Source organism: Lampetra planeri, chromosome 69, assembly GCF_965212315.1.
Source record: "Lampetra planeri chromosome 69, kcLamPlan1.2.h2, whole genome shotgun sequence".
NCBI lineage: Eukaryota > Metazoa > Chordata > Hyperoartia > Petromyzontiformes > Petromyzontidae > Lampetra > Lampetra planeri.
Window position 1 is genome coordinate 2,456,719 of NC_136174.1, and position 19,365 is coordinate 2,476,083.

The 19,365-nt window shown below is 52.6% G+C and overlaps 1 protein-coding gene across 1 annotated transcript in view; it reads right to left on the reverse strand.

Moving 5' to 3' along the window:
• Positions 1–18,476, reverse strand: part of LOC144737472 (RNA binding protein fox-1 homolog 2-like) — a 60,138-nt gene extending 41,662 nt beyond the window's left edge. Inside the window, 1 exon segment of the mRNA XM_078620188.1 lies at positions 18,024–18,476. Coding sequence (XP_078476314.1) covers positions 18,024–18,083 — 60 coding nt within the window. The 5' untranslated portion in view covers positions 18,084–18,476.
• Positions 18,477–19,365: the final 889 nt, after the last annotated feature.

Below are 19,365 nucleotides of genomic sequence, written 5' to 3' on the forward strand. Positions count from 1 at the left end.
GAGTGGATGTATTTTATGGGTGAGTGGGTGGATGTATGGCTGAGTGGGTGGATAGGTGGATGAAAGGGTGGGTGAAAGGGTGGGTGAGGGTGGATGGGAGAATGGGTGGGTGGGTGAGTGGGTGAGTGGGTGAGTAGGTGGGTGAGTGGGTGGGTGGATTGGTGAGTGGGTGGATGGATTGGCGTGTGGATTTGTGAGTGGATGGGTAGCTTGATCAGTGGATGAGTGGATTGTGGCGTGGGTGAATGGGTGGGTGGGACAGTGGGTGAGAGAGTGGGTGGGTGGTGGGTATGTGGGTGAGTATGTAGGTGAGTGGGTGGGTGAGTGGGTGAGTAGGTGGGTGAGTGCGTGAGTAGATGAGCGAGTCGGTGAGTAGGTGGGCGAGTCGGTGGGTGAGTAGGTGGGTGAGTAAGTGGGCGAGTAGGTGGGTGAGTACGTTGGTGAGTAGGTGAGTGCGTCAGTAGGTGGGTGAGAGGGTGGATAGGTGGGTGAGACAATTGGGTGGGTGAGTGAGTGAGTATGTGGATGTGAGAATGGGTGGATAGGCGAGTGGTTGAGTAGGTGGGTTCGAGGATGGATTGGTGAGTGGGTGGCTGGGTACAGTACCGTTGGTGAGCACGTGGGTGACGTGGGTCGCTGGGTGCGTGGCTGGATGCGTGAGTGGATGGCTCGGTGCGCGGATGGCTGGGTGAGCTGAGCGCTGCGTGGGTCCGAGGGTGGGTGAGAGGTTGAGTGGGTGAGCTCATTGGGTACGCGGGTGGGTGGGTGCGAGGGTGGGTGAGCGGGATGGCATGGGCGAGAGGGTGGCAGGTCGAGTGGGAGGGTCGGTGCGAGGGAGGGTCGGAGCGTGGGGCGGGACGTGAGCGAGCGCGGGTGGGATGGCATGCTGGTGAGTGGCATGGTAGATGGGAGTCAAGGAGCGTAGGCAGGCTCGCAAGAGTCCGAGGCAGCGAGGCAAGAGGCGAGGACCCTGTGTGGGTGAGCCCATGTATGCGGGGGTGGTGAGCTACTGTGGGTGCGTGGGAGGGTGAGCTACGGTGAGTGAGTGGCATGACGTAGGTGGCTGCGACGGAGGGAGCGTCGGTGGGAGCGAGCAGCAACGATTAGTTTGCGCGACGTAGCGAGCGAGGGGTGGGAGGCAATTGTAACGAGGGAGGCAGGCATTGGTGGTGGTCGGAGATGGGCATGGTGGGAGGGTAGTGGCTGGTGTGTGGCTGGGAGGGTGGCATGGGTGGGCGGTGGAGTGCCCGGTGGTTGGATAGGCGAGTGCGATGGCTGGGTAGGACGCAGCGCGTGAGGGAGGGTGAGATGGCAAGGCGTGAGTGCGAGGCGCCGTGGTAACGCCATTCTGCGCTATGCCCACGGTACCCCAAGTCCAATTCCCGCCCACGACCCACATCAGCGGCGCATTCTCTGCACCGGTCCCGGGCCTCACCTCGGTCCACTCGTCCGTGTGATTCTGTGGGTATCTGCGTGTGTGAATCGGTCTATTTCAGTCTGTGGGTCTCTGTGTGAGTCTGTGGGTCTCTGTGCGTGTCTGTGGGTCTCTGTGCGTGTCTGTGGGTCTCTGTGCGTGTCTGTGGGTCTCTGTGCGTGTCTGTGGGTCTCTGTGCGTGTCTGTGGGTCTCTGTGCGTGTCTGTGGGTCTCTGTGCGTGTCTGTGGGTCTCTGTGCGTGTCTGTGGGTCTCTGTGCGTGTCTGTGGGTCTCTGTGCGTGTCTGTGGGTCTCTGTGCGTGTCTGTGGGTCTCTGTGCGTGTCTGTGGGTCTATGTGCGTGTCTGTGGGTCTGTGCGTGTCTGTGGGTCTCTGTGCGTGTCTGTGGGTCTCTGTGCGTGTCTGTGGGTCTCTGTGCGTGTCTGTGGGTCTCTGTGCGTGTCTGTGGGTCTCTGTGCGTGTCTGTGGGTCTCTGTGCGTGTCTGTGGGTCTCTGTGCGTGTCTGTGGGTCTCTGTGCGTGTCTGTGGGTCTCTGTGCGTGTCTGTGGGTCTCTGTGCGTGTCTGTGGGTCTCTGTGCGTGTATGTGGGTCTATGTGCGTGTCTGTGGGTCTCTGTGCGTGTCTGTGGGTCTCTGTGCGTGTCTGTGGGTCTCTGTGCGTGTCTGTGGGTCTCTGTGCGTGTCTGTGGGTCTCTGTGCGTGTCTGTGGGTCTATGTGCGTGTCTGTGGGTCTATGTGCGTGTCTGTGGGTCTCTGTGCGTGTCTGTGGGTCTCTGTGCGTGTCTGTGGGTCTCTGTGCGTGTCTGTGGGTCTCTGTGCGTGTCTGTGGGTCTCTGTGCGTGTCTGTGGGTCTCTGTGCGTGTCTGTGGGTCTCTGTGCGTGTCTGTGGGTCTCTGTGCGTGTCTGTGGGTCTCTGTGCGTGTCTGTGGGTCTCTGTGCGTGTCTGTGGGTCTCTGTGCGTGTCTGTGGGTCTCTGTGCGTGTCTATCTTAAGTGATCTCGATGCAGACTCACACAGACCTATAGACGCGCAGAGACCCACAGACTCAAGCAGAGACCCACAGACTCGCACGGAGACCCACAGACTCACACGGAGACCCACAGACTCACACAGAAGACACCAATGGACTCGCACAGAGACGCACAGGAACCCAGAGAGATTCTGCGAGGCGCTCTCCAGCCATTAGAAAATTGTATGGAGGATGCTAATGATTTGAATTGGGTTATTGCTTAAGTGGTGGTGCAGTTTTAATGACGGTAGAACAAGGGGGGGCTGGGATTGGCCTGGACCGTAGCTGGTGGATGGAAATGAATGGGGCATCGTTGCATTGGGAAGACAAAGAGGAGTCAGGACGGGGGAGAAGGTCTCTCTGTGCGAGTCTGTGGGTCTCTGTGCGAGTCTGTGGGTCTCTACGCGAGTCCGTGGGTCTCTGTGCGAGTCTGTGGGTCTCTGTGCGAGTCTGTGGGTCTCTGTGCGAGTCTGTGGGTCTCTGTGCGTGTCTGTGGGTCTCTGTGTGCGTCTGTGGGTCTCTGCACGAGCCTGTGGGTCTCTGCGCGAGCCTGTGGGTCTCTGCGCGAGCCTGTGGGTCTCTGCGCGAGCCTGTGGGTCTCTGCGCGAGCCTGTGGGTCTCTGTGCGAGCCTGTGGGTCTCTGCACGAGCCTGTGGGTCTCTGCGCGAGTCTGTGGGTCTCTGTGCGAGTCTGCGGGTCTCTGTGCGTGTCTGCGGGTCTCTGCGCGTGTCTGCGGGTCTCCTGCCAGCGGGCGTTCGACACTTCACGTGGCCTCAAGGTGCACATGGCCTGGCACAAGCGTCGTGGTGACGTCACCGCCACTTAGTGGCGAATGGCGGTTGTTGTTGTACGAGTCTGCATCTCCCCCGTCGCGACGTTCTACTAAGCACCACATCCGCACCAGGTAACTCATTTGAGGCCGAGTCAACCTAAGGGGGATGCCCAGGACCAGTTCAGATGACCGCTGTCACTGGGTGCCAGTGGCCGCGGGCGGGAATAGAACCTCGGGTCTCTGCCGCAAAGATTTGTGGCACGAACAGCTGCACACAAAGAAAAAGGTCCCCCGTGTAGCCTCTAACAGACGGTTGGGGGCAAGTGCCCGTTAGTCGTAGCCAGCAGCAGCAGCCTATGAAGGCCGGCAACGTGGCACACGATAGGTGCGGTGGGTGCGGTGGCCAGCACTGCCACGGATAGATGTTTACTGTTGCGACAACCACCACCACACCGCACCAGGGAGCCATTTCACGTTGAGTCCACGTAGGGGAGGGCGACTGCCGAGCGGCGAGACGGGAATCGACCCCGGGAACTCACGCCGGGGGCTCGCCAGCCGCAGTGGACTGTGCTAACCGCTGTGCCACCGCTCGCAAAGACAAAAATTCTCCCCCCCCCCCACCCCCCCTCTTAACAGACTTCGAGTAGCGCCTCGCTTGGCAGTGTTCCCCTACCCCACACCCCCTCTCTATCTCTCCTCCCTGGCTCCTTCCCCCCCCCCTCTCTTGCCTATATGGCCTCTTGTTACGGCAGCCCCTTTTGCCCACTTCAGCAATTGTTTCTTGCTGTGGTCTTTCCCACCTGATGACGGACGCTTGCGTGTTGCGCCCGAAATGTCGTGATTTAATTTATTTTATTTTACTACCTACGTGACTTTACCAAAAGAACCACAAGAGTATGGATCCCAGAAGTCACGAAAACTTCAAATCTAGATCTTAACAGACTGTTGGGGCAGCAAGTGCTGTAGAAGAGCACCGATGAAGGCCGGCACTGTGGGACACCAAGGGGTGGGTGGCCAGCACAACCACGCCAGCCCGGCCACCTTTGTCTCCACGTCAATGCTCACGTTCGGCACGGCCGCACCAGGAACTCACTCAAGGCTTTTAAAGCCGACCTCATCTCATCTTAAACGGATTTATGCAGCGCCTTATCCAAGGCGCTTTACACAGCATTGACAAGGGTATAACACGCCAATGTCGTGGTGGAGATGAGCGGGGGATTAAATAGATGAGAGGAAGCGATGGGTGGCAAATCTGCGATGCGTGATATCGGTGAATGATGATGATGAACAGATCGAATTAATAAATGGGGTTAATGAGTTATAGCAGCATGATGAGAATTATTATTAATCTGACAGTAAATGACGATGAACAGATGGAATAAATGAATGGGGTTAACGAGTTATAGCAGTATAATGATAATTATTATTATGACAAAAAATGATGAATGGAATGAATAAATGGGGGTTAATGAGTGATAGAAATATAATTATAATCATGATTAATCTGACGGTATATGATGATGGCTTGAATGAATGGGGGTGAATGAGTTATAGTTGTACAATGAGAATTGTTATTAATTTGATGGTAAATTATGACAAACGGAATTCATGAATGGGGATTAATGCGAGATGGCTTACAATGTGAATACTAATTATTCTGACAGTAAAGGATGATGAATATATCGAATGAATGGGGGTTAACGAGTGATAGCCATATAATGAGAATTATTATTCTGATCGTAAATGATGATGATCGGAATGAATGGGGGTTAATGAAGAGGGAAAAGTAAGTGTCAGATATGAGGGGGCGGGAGGGATTAAGGTGGGGTCGTGGGGTGAGCCAGCGGTAACAATCAGTGAGTTCTGAGTGCGAAGCGGGAAGAGTCAAGGTGACCGCTTAATGTGGACCTGGCGGGCAGGTGGAGGGAGGAGGCGGCGTCAGGAACGCTTCAGATATCAACTCGACCACCAATGTTGCCCCTGGAGTTGAAGAGTCGAAGTCAACTCGGCGGGTTCATATCCCACAGCGAGGCTAACTGCTACACCACTGCTCCCCAAAGACACAATGACAACTATCCCTACCACCGTGTAGCCTGTAACAGACTGTGGGGGCAAGAGCTGTTAGCGAGCACCTACGAAGGCCGGCACAGCACACGAGGGAGTGGGTGGCCAGCAACCACGCCCGACCTCCTTTGTCTCCCTAAGTGGGGATGTTTTCACATCGCCACCAGGTACTCATTTGAGGCTGAGACGACCTTAGGGGAGGCCCAGGGCCGGTTCAGATAAAGTCGCCACCGATGTTGGGTTGGCTGCGAGCTGGAATAGAATCCGGGTCGCCAGGTTCATAGCGCATCACGCTAACCGCTCCCCCCACACATACACACAAATATTGGACAGGGATGGATGACGGTTGTTGTGTTTCGTTTAGGCCTTCAGTGATCAATTTCCAACAGTTGGTTACTGCTGCCCCATGCCACCGCTACTACTGTGGCCGTCACGCCGCTTGTTTCTCGTGCGTCAGTACTTCGTCAAAGCCGCTGGACAAGACGTCGCATAACATATCACGCTTGACCAAGAGGGAGCCATATCCCTGGACTGTACCCAGCAGGCATCGGTCAGCCTCCCATTAGCATCAGTCCCAGATGAAAAATACATCTGACGCAGCCAGGGCTGAATCAAGGTTCTTGTTATTTTATACCTACGTGACTTTACCGAAAAAACCAAAGAGTATGGATTCCCGCAGTCACGAAAGCTTCAAATCAAGATTGGTCCTAGGCACTTGCGTTTCGTTTAGCCTTCAGTGATGACTTTCCAACAGTTGTCACTGCTACTACCGTCACTGTAAACACGCTAAAGCCGATAAATCAAACGGTCTCCGATCAACCATAGGACAACAAAAACCCCACCTCGTCTTCCCTTGCCCTCGACTCTCCACTGAGAATGACATCGTCTGACAAAGCACTGTCAGAAGATATCATGGGATACCTTTTGACCATTTCTGGCAATAAAACAACAGATAGTTGTAATGAGATGTTGAAACACCAAATAGAGTATACCTTTCGCAAGGAATCAAGTACTTCATTAAGCACACACATTACTTGTGAACATGCAAACAAACATTGTTCTGATGATATATACAGTAGAATCTCGGAGATCGAATGCACCAGAACACAAACAAATCGGTGTTCAAACGATATTTCCGAACATTTTATGCCCCGGAAGCCGAACGAAATTCGGAGGTCGAATGGGCAATCGCGACTTGAAAGAACCCACAGCTGAGACGCGTATGGCCAGCGTGCATGACACCACCTCCTCCTCCTCCTCATCACCTTCCACTCAAGCCATCAACTCTCCTTACTACAGGTAAAGTGAAGTTCAATGTTCATTTATTTCATTTATTCCATATATTTATTCCATTTATTTATTGTGTTTCTTGTTTTTTGTATGATTTTAGGCATGTAATTACTGTAAACTTCTTGTAAAAATGCTTTACAATGAGAGATTTGTGTCTGGAACCAATTAATGTAATTTACATTCATTCTTATGGGGATAATTAATTTGGTGTTCGAACAAATCGGTGTTCGAATGGCCTTCTGGAACGAATTAAGTTTGATCTCCGGGGTACCACTGTAATGCATTGTCTTTGAAACTGATTGGCCTATATCAGAGACAGCGGCAGCCTTCTTCAGGGCCCGAGTCTCACCAGCAGTGTCAGAACAGAGAACAACGCCAAAAGACGAACAGCTCAAGGACAATGCAGTTTAACACGTGTAGGCTTTCGCAACCAATATTATTAATAATACACGTTTTTGGGTTATATCGCGTTATTTATAAATGTGTCGTAACCCTCCACCACCTGACACGGCCAATCAGCAAAAAAGTGTCACGTTTACAAAAGACAAGTAGTTCACTGCTTTAGCCCACCGGTGTGTTGAAGAGTTAATCCACAACATTTACAATCAGAGCACGACGTTTCGCAGGTAATTACATCCAGCATCATCGGGCGATTTGCCGATGTTGTGGATTCACTCTTCAACACACCGGTAGTAGGCCCTAGGCACAGTATCTACTACTGTGGCCTATTAGATAAACGGCCTTGGTGGATTGGGCGAGTGGGTCGGTGGGTGGGTGAATGAATGAGTGGGTGGGTGAATGAATGAGTGGGTAGCTGGGTGATTGGGTGGGTGAATGAGTGGGTGAATGAGTGGGTGGGTAGCTGGGTGAGTGGGTGGGTGAATGAATGAATTAGTGGGTGAATGAGTGGGTGAGTGAATGAGTGGGTAGCTGGGTGATTGGGTGGGTGAATGGGTGGGTGAATGAGTGGGTGGGTGAATGAGTGGGTGGGTAGCTGGGTGAGTGGGTGGGTGAATGAATGAGTGGGTGGGTGAATGAGTGGGTGAGTGAATGAGTGGGTGGGTGAATGAGTGAGTGGGTAGCTGGGTGATTGGGTGAGTGTGCAGGCCCTAGGCAGTGCCTACCACGGTGGCCTACTGGTTAACACGGCCATGACTACTGGACATCTGTGAAAAAGCTTTGTAGCTCATCTGATTCCTCAAGTATAAATAAATACAGGCACTCTTTGACATACAAGATGGATGCGTTCCTGGAACAGCGCGCGTATCTCGAAATCGCCTTATGTCAAAAGCCATTTTCCCATAAGAAATAATGGTGAAGGAGGGGGGGTTTAGGGAATTCCACTCGCACTCGTAGACACAATCGCCTACATTATCCTAGCCAAAATCAATACAATACATGTACACACACACAATACTTAAAATTAGAAAATCACGTAAACTCTAATATACTTCCGATGAAAGAAAAATAATGAAACACGGTATTACTTAAACTTACAGTATTAGTCACTACGCTTGAGTTGCGTTGTTGACATCAAGGGGAAGAGGGCGGTTGTCCACGTGCGGTGAGATGCTGCACGGTGTAGCAGACTAAGTTACCACACTGGCTGCGGGCAATGCCACTGGAAACCTGTCAAACCCTGATCAATGCCCTACCTTATTACAGACCAATTCAGACCTTAATGGTCACCCCCGTGCCACTTATAAATCTCAACGTTCATCGTACAAAGTCCCATCATATGGGGAGAAATGCAAACAATTTTTTTTAACTCAATTTCCCTGTGCAAGAATACGGGTAAACCATATGGGTTGACCACGATGCCAGGCATGGTGGTATCACGATGCCAGGCATAGGGTGGACGCGTGTACGTCACATTCCGGGTGACGTTATTCCCCAAAATTGCCTCGCGAGTGTCAACAGAAAGGACCAAAGAACAAAGCGCGGCGTTATTCCATAAACGGGGTCCACAAATGTGCGTACTCCGATTCCGATATACACAACAGCAAACCGTTCGCCCACTAAGTGGCCGTGACGTCACAACGGCGCTTGTGCCAGGCGCACTTTGGGGCCCATTACGTGAAGTGTGCGATGCTCGTTGACAGCGATATCGCGGGACAGACCCTGCGGGTGCCATGGGGTTGACCGACTGAGATGGCTGGTCAGATGCGCCACCTGGCACCTCCCCTACTGTGCCAACTTGCAGTGTTTTAGCCGCCCGGCGCTCCGCTCGTTGTTGCGAGAGTCGCTCCGCTGTCCTGTTTTTATTGCTGGAGGGCAACTGCCTCCAACTGCCCAGTAGTGTCCTTCATGGGCCTCCTTCATGGAGGCCGAACTTGACACTGCTGGTACCGTTCATCAGCAAGTCACCTCAACTCCACATCGTCTTGTACCGCATCAGCTCCATCTCTTCTCTAGCCTGTGCCGTGCCCATTTAGCCCCCTGAATCCGGACAAACAGAAGCTGTCTGGGCATGCGGTGGCTGTGCATTGCTGGCTACATGACCCAGCCAACACAGCCTGGCCTGCCAGAGGAGCTCACCGATGGAACGATGTACCAGCGCTTTCAAGGTCTGCAAAGTCCTCACACTGCACTCCAGTTCGGTTAAACCCAGGGTGGATCGTAGGTCGATACCAGCCTGAATGTTTCAAACCAGGGGGAGATGTTCCTTTAGGAGGTCTCGCAACCATAGAGAAAAGAGCGCTTTACACCTGGTGAGAATAAAAACATAGTTTATAGTTGTTCTGAAAAAAAGCTACATAGCTCAGTGGGGCCTTACATCTGTTAAATAAAATAAAAAAACATGTTTATCGTTTGAAATAAAAAGAAAAAGCTCATAGAGGTCTGTGGTAAGTAACCCAGTGCAGCCATTGCAGCTGCCACCCTGACCCATGTCCCATCAGGTTCTGGATCGACCCTTCAAACCTCCGCGGCAGATGGCTCATCATCAGCCCAGACACTCAAAAACGACACTAAGACTGCACCCCGCCCCCTGTATAGCCTCAAAATAACTGTTGTGGCAAGTGCTGGTTGCACACACAAAGACCCACATACTCACATGTACCCATAGACTCGCATTAGGGACCCATAGACGACAACAAAGACCCACAGACTCACACAGACGCATAGATGCACACAGACGCATAGATGCACACAAACGCAGAGACTCACAGACACATACAGAGACCTAAACACTCACACGACCCACAGACTCACACAGACCCAACAACAACTGCCATTTGCAATTAGGTGGCAGTGACGTCACCACGGTGCTTGTGCCAGGCTATGTACACTTTAGGCCACGGGAAGTGTCGAACACCCGCTGGCAGGAGGTCACGGACAGACCCAGGTGCCAAGGGTTGATCGACTAAGATGACTGGCAGATGCACCACCAAATATGCTCCCTACTGTGCCAACTTGCTGTGTTTTAGCCGCCCGGTGCTCTGCACATTGTTCTTGGAGGGCGACTGCCTCCAACTGCCAAGTAACATCCTTCACGAGCCTCCTCCACAGAGGCCGATCTTACACCGCTGGTGCCAGTCATCGGGAAGTACACTCAGCTCCATATCCTCTTGTACCTCCAACTCTTCTCTAGCCCGTGCCGCGCCCGTTTAGCCTCGTCTATCCGGTCAAACAAAAGCTATTTAGGAATGCGGGCAACAGGACGCAGCCAACGCAGCCTTGCCTGTCGGAGGAGCTCACCGATGAGACTTTGTCCAGATCTTTCACGGATTTGTGATCTGCTCACACAATCCAGCCTGGCTAAACGCAGAATGGATCGTAGGCAGGCCAGCCTAAATGCTTCTATCCGACGAAGATGTTCCAATAGCGAGGTCCACGTTTCGCAAGCATAGAGAACGGAGGGCATGACCGTGGCCGAGAAGATCCGAAGCTTCATGTGGAGTGACAGACCAGGTAGCTTCCACACAGCGTTATGCAGCCGATGAAAATATATTGCTGCCCGACTGATTTGGAGTGAGACCTCTGCTGTCAAACTGGTGCTGGTCATAAGCACACTGCCCAGGTATGGAAAACTCTCCACTCTCTCTACAACTGCCCCATCACCAATGGAGAGATGAGGGGTGGAGTGTTTGATAGCACAAAATACCCAGACAGGTGCTTAATTTTGGTGGGGCTGATGGTAAGCCCCTACCTGTTAGTGGCACGCTCCAGGTTCAGCAACAACGCCTCAAACTCCTTTTCAGAGTTAGCAGCAATTACCTGATTATCAGCATACATAACATGGTTGACCAATAGGGAGCCATCCTTTGACCACACCCGGGCATCGATCAGCCTCCTATTGTATTGGTTCCAGATGGAAATTCCTCCGGTACAGCCATAAAAGGCTTCACAAACTACGTGGTCAAAATAGATGTTAAATAATGTGGGAGCCAGAGGACATCCCTGTCGCACCCCATGATGAACAGGGAATGGCTCCGACTCCCGGCCATGTAGTTTTACTGGGGCCTGCCCAACATCCTGAAGCTCTTTAATGATATGAGCAGAGATGCAGGGACTCCGAAAGAACGAAGAACAACCCAGACCTCGGGCCTATTGATGGTATCATAGGCTTTGACCAGGTTAATAAACCAGTGTGCCTGGCAAGGCGATGTTGAATAATCTTTGCCAGGACCTTTCCTGGCACACTGAGGAGAGAGATGTCATTGTAGTTGTTACAGTCTGTGGTCCCCCTCTTGAAGGGCATCCTTCCATAGACACACACAGACCCACAGACTCACACAGAGACCCACAGACTCACACAGAGACCCACAGACTCTCACAAATCATTGTCTACCACAGAGACCCACAGATGCATACAGAGACCCACAGACTCGCCGAGACTTTCCACGTATCATCCCTTCGAGACCTCCAGTGTATACCTACATGGGTGATCAGTCACCTCGCAGTCACCCTTCTCTCGCTACTCAACGTTGGTTGCCTGCCGTTTCCCTGTGAATTTCTCAATGCCGATTTATCCCCTCCGACGTTGAGGACTCGGGTCTAACCATACACTTTGACCCAAGGCCGTAATTATAATATATATTGGGGGGACACATCCCCCCCCAATATTAAAATATGCTCAAAATGTCTTCCCAAATATATTGCTATAAAAATATTGCTATGCTATGTAAATAAAAATAACAATTTGCTCAAACTTGGCCACAATATCTGGACTTGTCTTCATATAAATCAATGCATCGATTTTTGTTTATATGATTGTGGTTATGGTTGTACTTTATCCATCCCTAATCTCTGCCATTACATACAATGAATCAAGAAATGTAAAAAAAGCAAAAACGGGTAATACAATACACTATTAGACATTATTGTAAAAACTAAATAAATATATTTTAGGCAGGAAATTCGTTTTCAAATTTAGATTTTTTTCTGGGTTGGGACCCCCAGACCCTCTGGAAGATTTGGTCCCCCCCAATGTTGACTCCATGGCTACGGCCTTGCTTTGACCGCTTCACCCACCACCACCGCCACCAACACAACGCAAGATCTCACAACAACGCACCAACTCGCCCACTTATCCACACACAACAAAGACAAAGACCCCCCCCCACCCCTGATAGCCTTTAACAAACTGTCGGGAGCAAGTGCTGTTAGCTAGCGAGTAGCAGCAGGAGTGCCTATGTACTACACACACCACACACAGACACAGCTACCCCAGGTAGCCTCTAGCAGGGCTGTCAGGACAAGTACTGTTAGCTAGCAAATAGCAGCAGCAGTGTCTATGTACTACAAACACCACACACAAAGCTCCCCCAGATAGCCTCTAGCAGGGCTGTAGGGGCAAATGCTATTCGCAAGCACCTATTGAAGACTGGCACTGTGGCTACACGAGGGGGAGGGTGGCCAGCACCAACACGCCCGGCCGCCTTTGTCTCCTCGCCCTAGTTGCAAAGTTTAACTACTGCACACCACCACACCAGGTAATCCGTTTGAGGCCTAGGGGCAGGCACAGGAAAGCGCCTTCATCCTCAATCTCGACTCGTCTCTAATCATGTTACACACACACACAACAACAACCCCCATTCGCCACTAAGTGGCGGTGATGTCACCACGACGCTTGTGCCAGGCCATGTGCACCTTGAGGCCACGTGAAGTGTCGAACGCCCGCTGGCAGGAGGTCACGGGGCAAACCCAGGTGCCACGGGTCGACTGACTGAGATGACTGAGATGACTGGCTGATGCACCACCTGTGCCTCCTACTGTGCCAACTTGCACTTTAGCCACTCGGCGCTCCGCTCGTTGATGTGAGCGCCGCTCCTCCGCCCTCCGTTTTTGTTGGAGGGGGACTGCCTCCAACTGCCCAGTAGAGTCCTTCACGAGCCTCCTCCACAGAGGCCGATATTGACACCGCTGGTACCAGTCCTCGGCAAGTCCACTCAGCTCCACGTCCTCCTGTACCACATCACTCCATCTCTTCTCTAGCTCGTGCTGTGCCCGTTTAGCCCCCTCGGTCCGGCCGGACAAAAGCTGTTTAGGCATGCGGTGGATGGGCATGTGGGCTAAATGACCCAGCCAACGCAGCCTTGCCTGCCGGAGGAACTCACCGATGGGACTTTGCCCAGATCTTTCAAGGATTTGTGAGCTCCTCACACAATCCAGCCTGGTTAAACCCAGGATGGATCATAGGCAGGCTAGCCTAAATGTTTCTAACCGGCCAGCCTAAATGTTTCTAACCGGCAAAGATGCTCCATTTGGGGGGGTCCACGTTTTGCAAGCATAGAGAAGGGAGGGAATGACTGTGGCCGAGAAGACCTGAAGCTTCGTGCGCAGTGACAGACCAGGCAGCTTCCACACAGCATTACGCAACCGATGAAAAGATATTGCTGCTCGACTGATTAGGAGTGAGACCTCCGCTGCCAAACCGGAGACGGTCATGAGCACATGACCGTCTCCACAACTGCCCCATCACCGATTGGGAGTTGTGGGGGTGGAGTGTCCGATGGCACAAAATACCCAGGTAGGTGCTTAGTTTTGGTGGGGCTGATGGTAAGGCCCCACCTCTTAGTGGCACACTCCAGTTTCAGCAGAAGCGTCTCTAACTCCTCCTCTGAATGAGCAGCAATTACCACATCATCGGCATACATAACGTGGTTTACCAATAGGGAGCCATCCTTTGACCGCACCCGGGCATCGATCAGCCTCCCATTATATCCCAAATGGAAATTCCCCCGGTACAGCTATTGAAGGCTTCACGAACTACGTGGTCAAAATAGATGTTAAATGTGGGAGCCAGAGGACATCCCTGTCGCACCCCAAGGTGTACAGGGAATGGCTCTGACTCCCGGCCACGTAGTTTTACCCGGGCCCGCTCACCATCATGAAGGTCCTTAATGATCGTGAGCAGAGGGTCAAGGACAACCCAGAGTCCAGGCCTACTGATGGTATCATAGGCCTTGACCAGGTCAATAAAGCAAAAATGTAGGTCTTGTTGGAATTCCCTACACCTCTGCTGTAGCAGACGGACAGAAAATATGGTATCTGTGCAAAACCACCCTTTCCTGAAACCGCATTGGGGCTCCGCAATCCTCTCCTCAGCGTGCCTAGCAAGGCAATGTTGAATAATCCTTGCCAGAACCTTTCCCGGCACACTGAGGAGTGAGATGCCCCTGTAGTTGTTACAGTCCATGTGGTCCCCCTTCTTAAAGAGGGGAACCACCAGGGCATCCTTCCAATCCTGCGGAACCCATCCAGTGGTCCAGACTGTTGTTATGTCATGTAGGGCAGTCTGTGCACAAACGCCACACTCCCTCAGCATTTCGCTTGGGAGATCATCTCTGCCCGGTGCCTTTCCTGGTCTCAGACTCTGGATCGCCTTCAGTACTTCCTCAACAGATGGCACCTCAGACAGCCACTCACAGGGGGTGACTTCTTCTTCCAACATTTGAGGCACCGCAGCCTCAGCAGGGTCATCCCCACTTTGTGAGACGATGTTTTCCTGGCTGAGGGATTTCCCCTCCTCCAGGACATCACAGAAATGCTCAGCAAATCTGCAAACCTGTTCCTGGGGGTCGGAGATTGGATCACCGTTTTTTCCCCTAATGTGTGGCGCTGCAGGTTACTTTTTGATGGAGTTAAATAGGGATTTGTGATCGTGGGCCACTGAGGCAGACTCCATCTCCTCAGCAACCCACGACCACCACCCATCCTTGCAGCGCCTCACAGCTCTCCGAACCTCCGAGCGAAGTCTGCGGTAAGCCTCCTCATTCTCTGACGTGGGATGCTGTAGACGATTAAAGTGGGCCTGTCGCTTTTCCTCAACCATCCTGAACACATCCTCTGTCAGCCAGGGTCTCTGGGGAGGTCTGGACCACGTACCCAAAGCAGCCATTGCAGCTACATGAGTGACAGTCCTAAACCTCGCCCATTTACCCTCAATATCAAGAGTGGGGGACGATGCCAACCCCAGCCGCAAGCGATGATGAAATTCTCGCTTGCAACTTTCATCAGCTGAGACCAGGCCCACCTTAGGTTGGAATGGGGTTCTGGGTGTACACCCACCACCGGAGTGGAAGAATGGCAGGCGCATCTTACAGATGACTAGTCGATGATCAGAGGGCAGATCAGCTCCACAGTAGGTCCTGGTGTCAATGACATGGGCTCGCAACCGCTGATCCGTCACTATGTAATCCAGCAGATGTTCTTGCTTGGACCCGGCATGCATCCATGATGTTGTGTGGATGCGCCGATGCCGGAACAGTGTGTGCTAATTATAAGCCCATGGGCTGCACAAAAATCTAGCAGCCTTCTACCGTTGTTATTGAGCTGATCTGGCCCATGCCTTCCAATCACTCCAGACCAGGTGCCAGCATCATGACCAACTCGGGCATTAAAGTCACCCAACAAGATGACTCTATCCCGAGGGGCCACTTTAGCTAGCACCTGTGACAGGAAGTCATAGAAGGCATCTGATTCATCGGTCTTGCCTGCATCCCTCCACGGATGTTCGCCTTCGGTGGGGGCATAAGTAACCACGACCACCACTCCTCGCCTCCGGTTGATGGGAAGGTGAGCCCAAAGTAGCCTGGGGCTTACAGCATCCCACACCTCACCGCCACGCTCCCACTCCCCCTTCATTCTTTTGTTCAGAGCCACACCCTGTTGTTTGGCAGTATCCTGCCCCGAGTAGAGGACTGTCCAACTCTCATGGTGACAGGAGCCAGAGCCGGTCCACCTGAATGCCACAGAGATCCAGGCGGTACCGGTCCAGCTCCCAAAAGAGGAGTGGCAGCCTCTCCTCCGCAGTGAGCGTTCGAACATTCCACGTGGCCATCCGTAGTGGCGTGTCGTTGTTTCTGGAGGAGCCCTAAGGGTAAAAATTCAATCTCCTGGCTCCACCAGATGGGGTTTGGCCAGGAGACGTGATAGATGCCTGGCCCCCTGGGGCCTCTGGCACAAGCTTATTAGTTAGATATTTTAGTCGTGGTTTAGTGGTAATTTATTGAAGGTGGAGGGGTTACCAGCCCCTCACACTCATCCAGAGCCCCCATTTAGCCACTGTGGTGGTCACAGATGCCATGAGGGGAGAGGGCCAATTGGAATTGGCCCTCCCCCCCACAGCACTGTCCCCGACAGCATTGCCCGTCCGGCACCGCGAAAAGGTAGGGGGTTGTTTTTGCCGACACACACACACAGACACTCACACACACAGACAAAGATCGCCCATATAGCCTTAACAGACAGTAGGGGCAAGTGCTGTTAGCGAGCACCTATGAAGGCAGGAACGGTACACGAGGGAGTGGGTGGCCAGCACCACGCCCGACCGCCTTTGTCTCCCTAGTGGCAATGTTTACACTGCACCAGGTACTCATTTGAGGCTGAGTCGACCTAGGGGAGGCCCAGGACCGGTTCAGATAATCGTCACTGGTGTTGGCCGTGAGCGGGAATCAAACCCGTGTCGCCGGGTTCATAGCGCAGCGTGCTAACCGCTACACTATCGCTCCCCAGACACACACACTCACACACACGCGCAGGGGTCGTGATGGTGGTGGTGACTGTGGTGGTGAAGATGAATATGGTGGTGGCGATTGTGGTGGTGGTGATGATCGTGGTGATGGTGGTGATGATGAAGATGGTGGTGATGACGATGGTGGTGGTGTTGTTGATGGTAATGATGATGATGATGGTGGTGGTAGTGATGATGATGATGGTGGTGGTAGTGACGATGATGATGATGATGGTGGTGGTGGTAGTGATGATGATGATGGTGGTGGTAGTGATGATGATGGTGGTGGTGGTAGTGATGATGATGGTGGTGGTAGTAGTGATGATGGTGGTGGTGGTAGTAGTGATGATGATGGTGGAGATGATGATGATGATGGTGAAGATGGCGATGGTGGCGATGGTGGCGATGACGGTGGTGACGGTGGTGATGGTGGTGGTGAAGATGGTGGTGGTGAAGATGGTGGTGGTGAAGATGGTGGTGGTGAAGATGGTGGTGGTGAAGATGGTGGTGGTGAAGATGGTGGTGGTGAAGATGAAGATGGTGGTGATGAACATGGTGGTGATGAACATGGTGGTGATGAACATGGTGGTGATGAACATGGTGGTGGTGATAATGATGGCGATGATGTTGTTGGTGGTGTGTTGTTGATGGTGGTGGTGTTGATGGTGCTAATGATGGTGGTGGTGGTGAAGATGGTGGTGGTGGTGAAGATGGTGGTGGTGGTGAAGATGGTGGTGGTGGTGAAGATGGTGGTGGTGAAGATGAAGATGTTGGTGATGATTGTGGTGGTGATAATCGTGGTGATAATGAAGATGATGGTGGTGATGGTGATGATGGTGGTGACGATGATGGTGGTGACGACGATGATGGTGGTGACGACGATGATGGTGGTGACGACGATGATGGTGGTGACGATGATGATGATGATGATGGTGACGATGATGATGATGGTGGTGGTGACGATGATGATGTTGGTGACGATGATGATGGTGGTGACGATGATGATGGTGGTGACGATGATGGTGGTGGTGGTGATGATGATGATGATGGTGGTGGTTAAGATGGCGGTGGTGATGATGGCGGTGTTGTTGATGGCGGTGTTGTTGATGGCGGTGTTGTTGATGGCGGTGTTGTTGATGGCGGTGTTGTTGATGGCGGTGTTGTTGATGGCGGTGTTGTTGATGGCGGTGTTGTTGATGGCGGTGTTGTTGATGGCGGTGTTGTTGATGGCGGTGTTGTTGATGGCGGTGTTGTTGATGGCGGTGTTGTTGATGGCGGTGTTGTTGATGGCGGTGTTGTTGATGGCGGTGTTGTTGATGGCGGTGTTGTTGATGGCGGTGTTGTTGATGGCGGTGTTGTTGATGGCGGTGTTGTTGATGGCGGTGTTGTTGATGGCGGTGTTGTTGATGGCGGTGTTGTTGATGGCGGTGTTGTTGATGGCGGTGTTGTTGATGGCGGTGTTGTTGATGGCGGTGTTGTTGATGGCGCTGAACCTCACCGGGGGCCCCTCTGTCCGCGCTCGCTTCGCCTCGGGCTCCTCTCGATTCTCTCCCGACATCGCGGGTGGACAGAGACGAGGTGAGAGAGAGAGACGAGGTGAGAGAGACGGACGAGGTGAGAGAGACGAGGTGAGCGAGAGAGACGAGGTGAGATTGGGAGAGAGACGAGATAGTGATGGAGGTGAGAGACGACAAGGGAGAGACAAAGGCGGCCGCGGCGAGATGAAAGGATTCCAGGGGAGACAAATGGGTTGTAGGGGATCGAGGGATGGAGGAGGAGGAGAGAGGGGGAGGGGGGTGATACGCGGGAAGACAAAGACGGCCGAGGGGAGAGATCTTCACGCCCCGATGTCTCTCTGCTGCGTCTCGGCGTTTTCTCTCCACACCACAGAACCGGGTCTCTGGATCCGGGTCCTGCCTCATAAAGGGGCCACTCCCAAATCCCTCCTCTTAAAGGGACACCGGTCCCAGAGTCCCGTCTCTTAAAGAGATGCCCCCCAAATCATCTCGAAGGGACCACTCCCAAATCCCTCCTCTTAAAGGGACACCGGCCCAGAGTCCCGCCTCTTAAAGGGACCCCCCCAAAATCTTCGTCGAAGAGACCACTCCCCCATCCCGCCTCTTAAATGGACCCCTTAATGCCCTTAAATGGACCACTCCCCCATCCCTCCACTTAAAGGGATACCGCCTCAGTTCAATCCTCTTCAAGGGAGACGCTCTCCATCGCTCTTCTTAAAGGGACCCCCTCCTTAATCATGTTTAAAGGACAACTCCCCTTACCCCACTCCAGCCACTCTTAGAGGGACCTCTGCTCTTGAAGGGACCACTCCCCCATCCTTCATCTTAAAGGAACACCACCCGGGTCTCATCTCTTAAAGGGACCCAGTCATTTCATAGCGTTATTATTTTAAAGGCGCCCCGTATCTTCTAAAATCTAAAGGAAAGAGATCATTTCCTGTCTTAAAGGGACCCGGTCCTTCTCTTAAAGGGACCCGGTCCTTACCTCTCTCAAAGGCACCAGATCCTTCCCGAATGGGGATCCGGCCCCTCCCCATTAAAGGGACCTGGCCGTTTTCTCTCTTAAAGGGTCACGCTACATTTGTATCTAATAAGGGGAGCCGGTTTCTTCTCTTAAAGGGATCCGATATATTCGCTTTAAGGGTTCCAGTCCCTTTTAAAATGACCGGTATCTTTTCTTAAAGGGACCCACTCCCTTCTCTTAAGGGGCCGTCCATAAATGACGTCACGCACCTGGGGGGGGGGGGGGTCAGACATTTGTGACGATGTGTGACGAGGGGGGGGGGGGTTGAGAAATGTGACGTCACATCAAAATGCGCAACT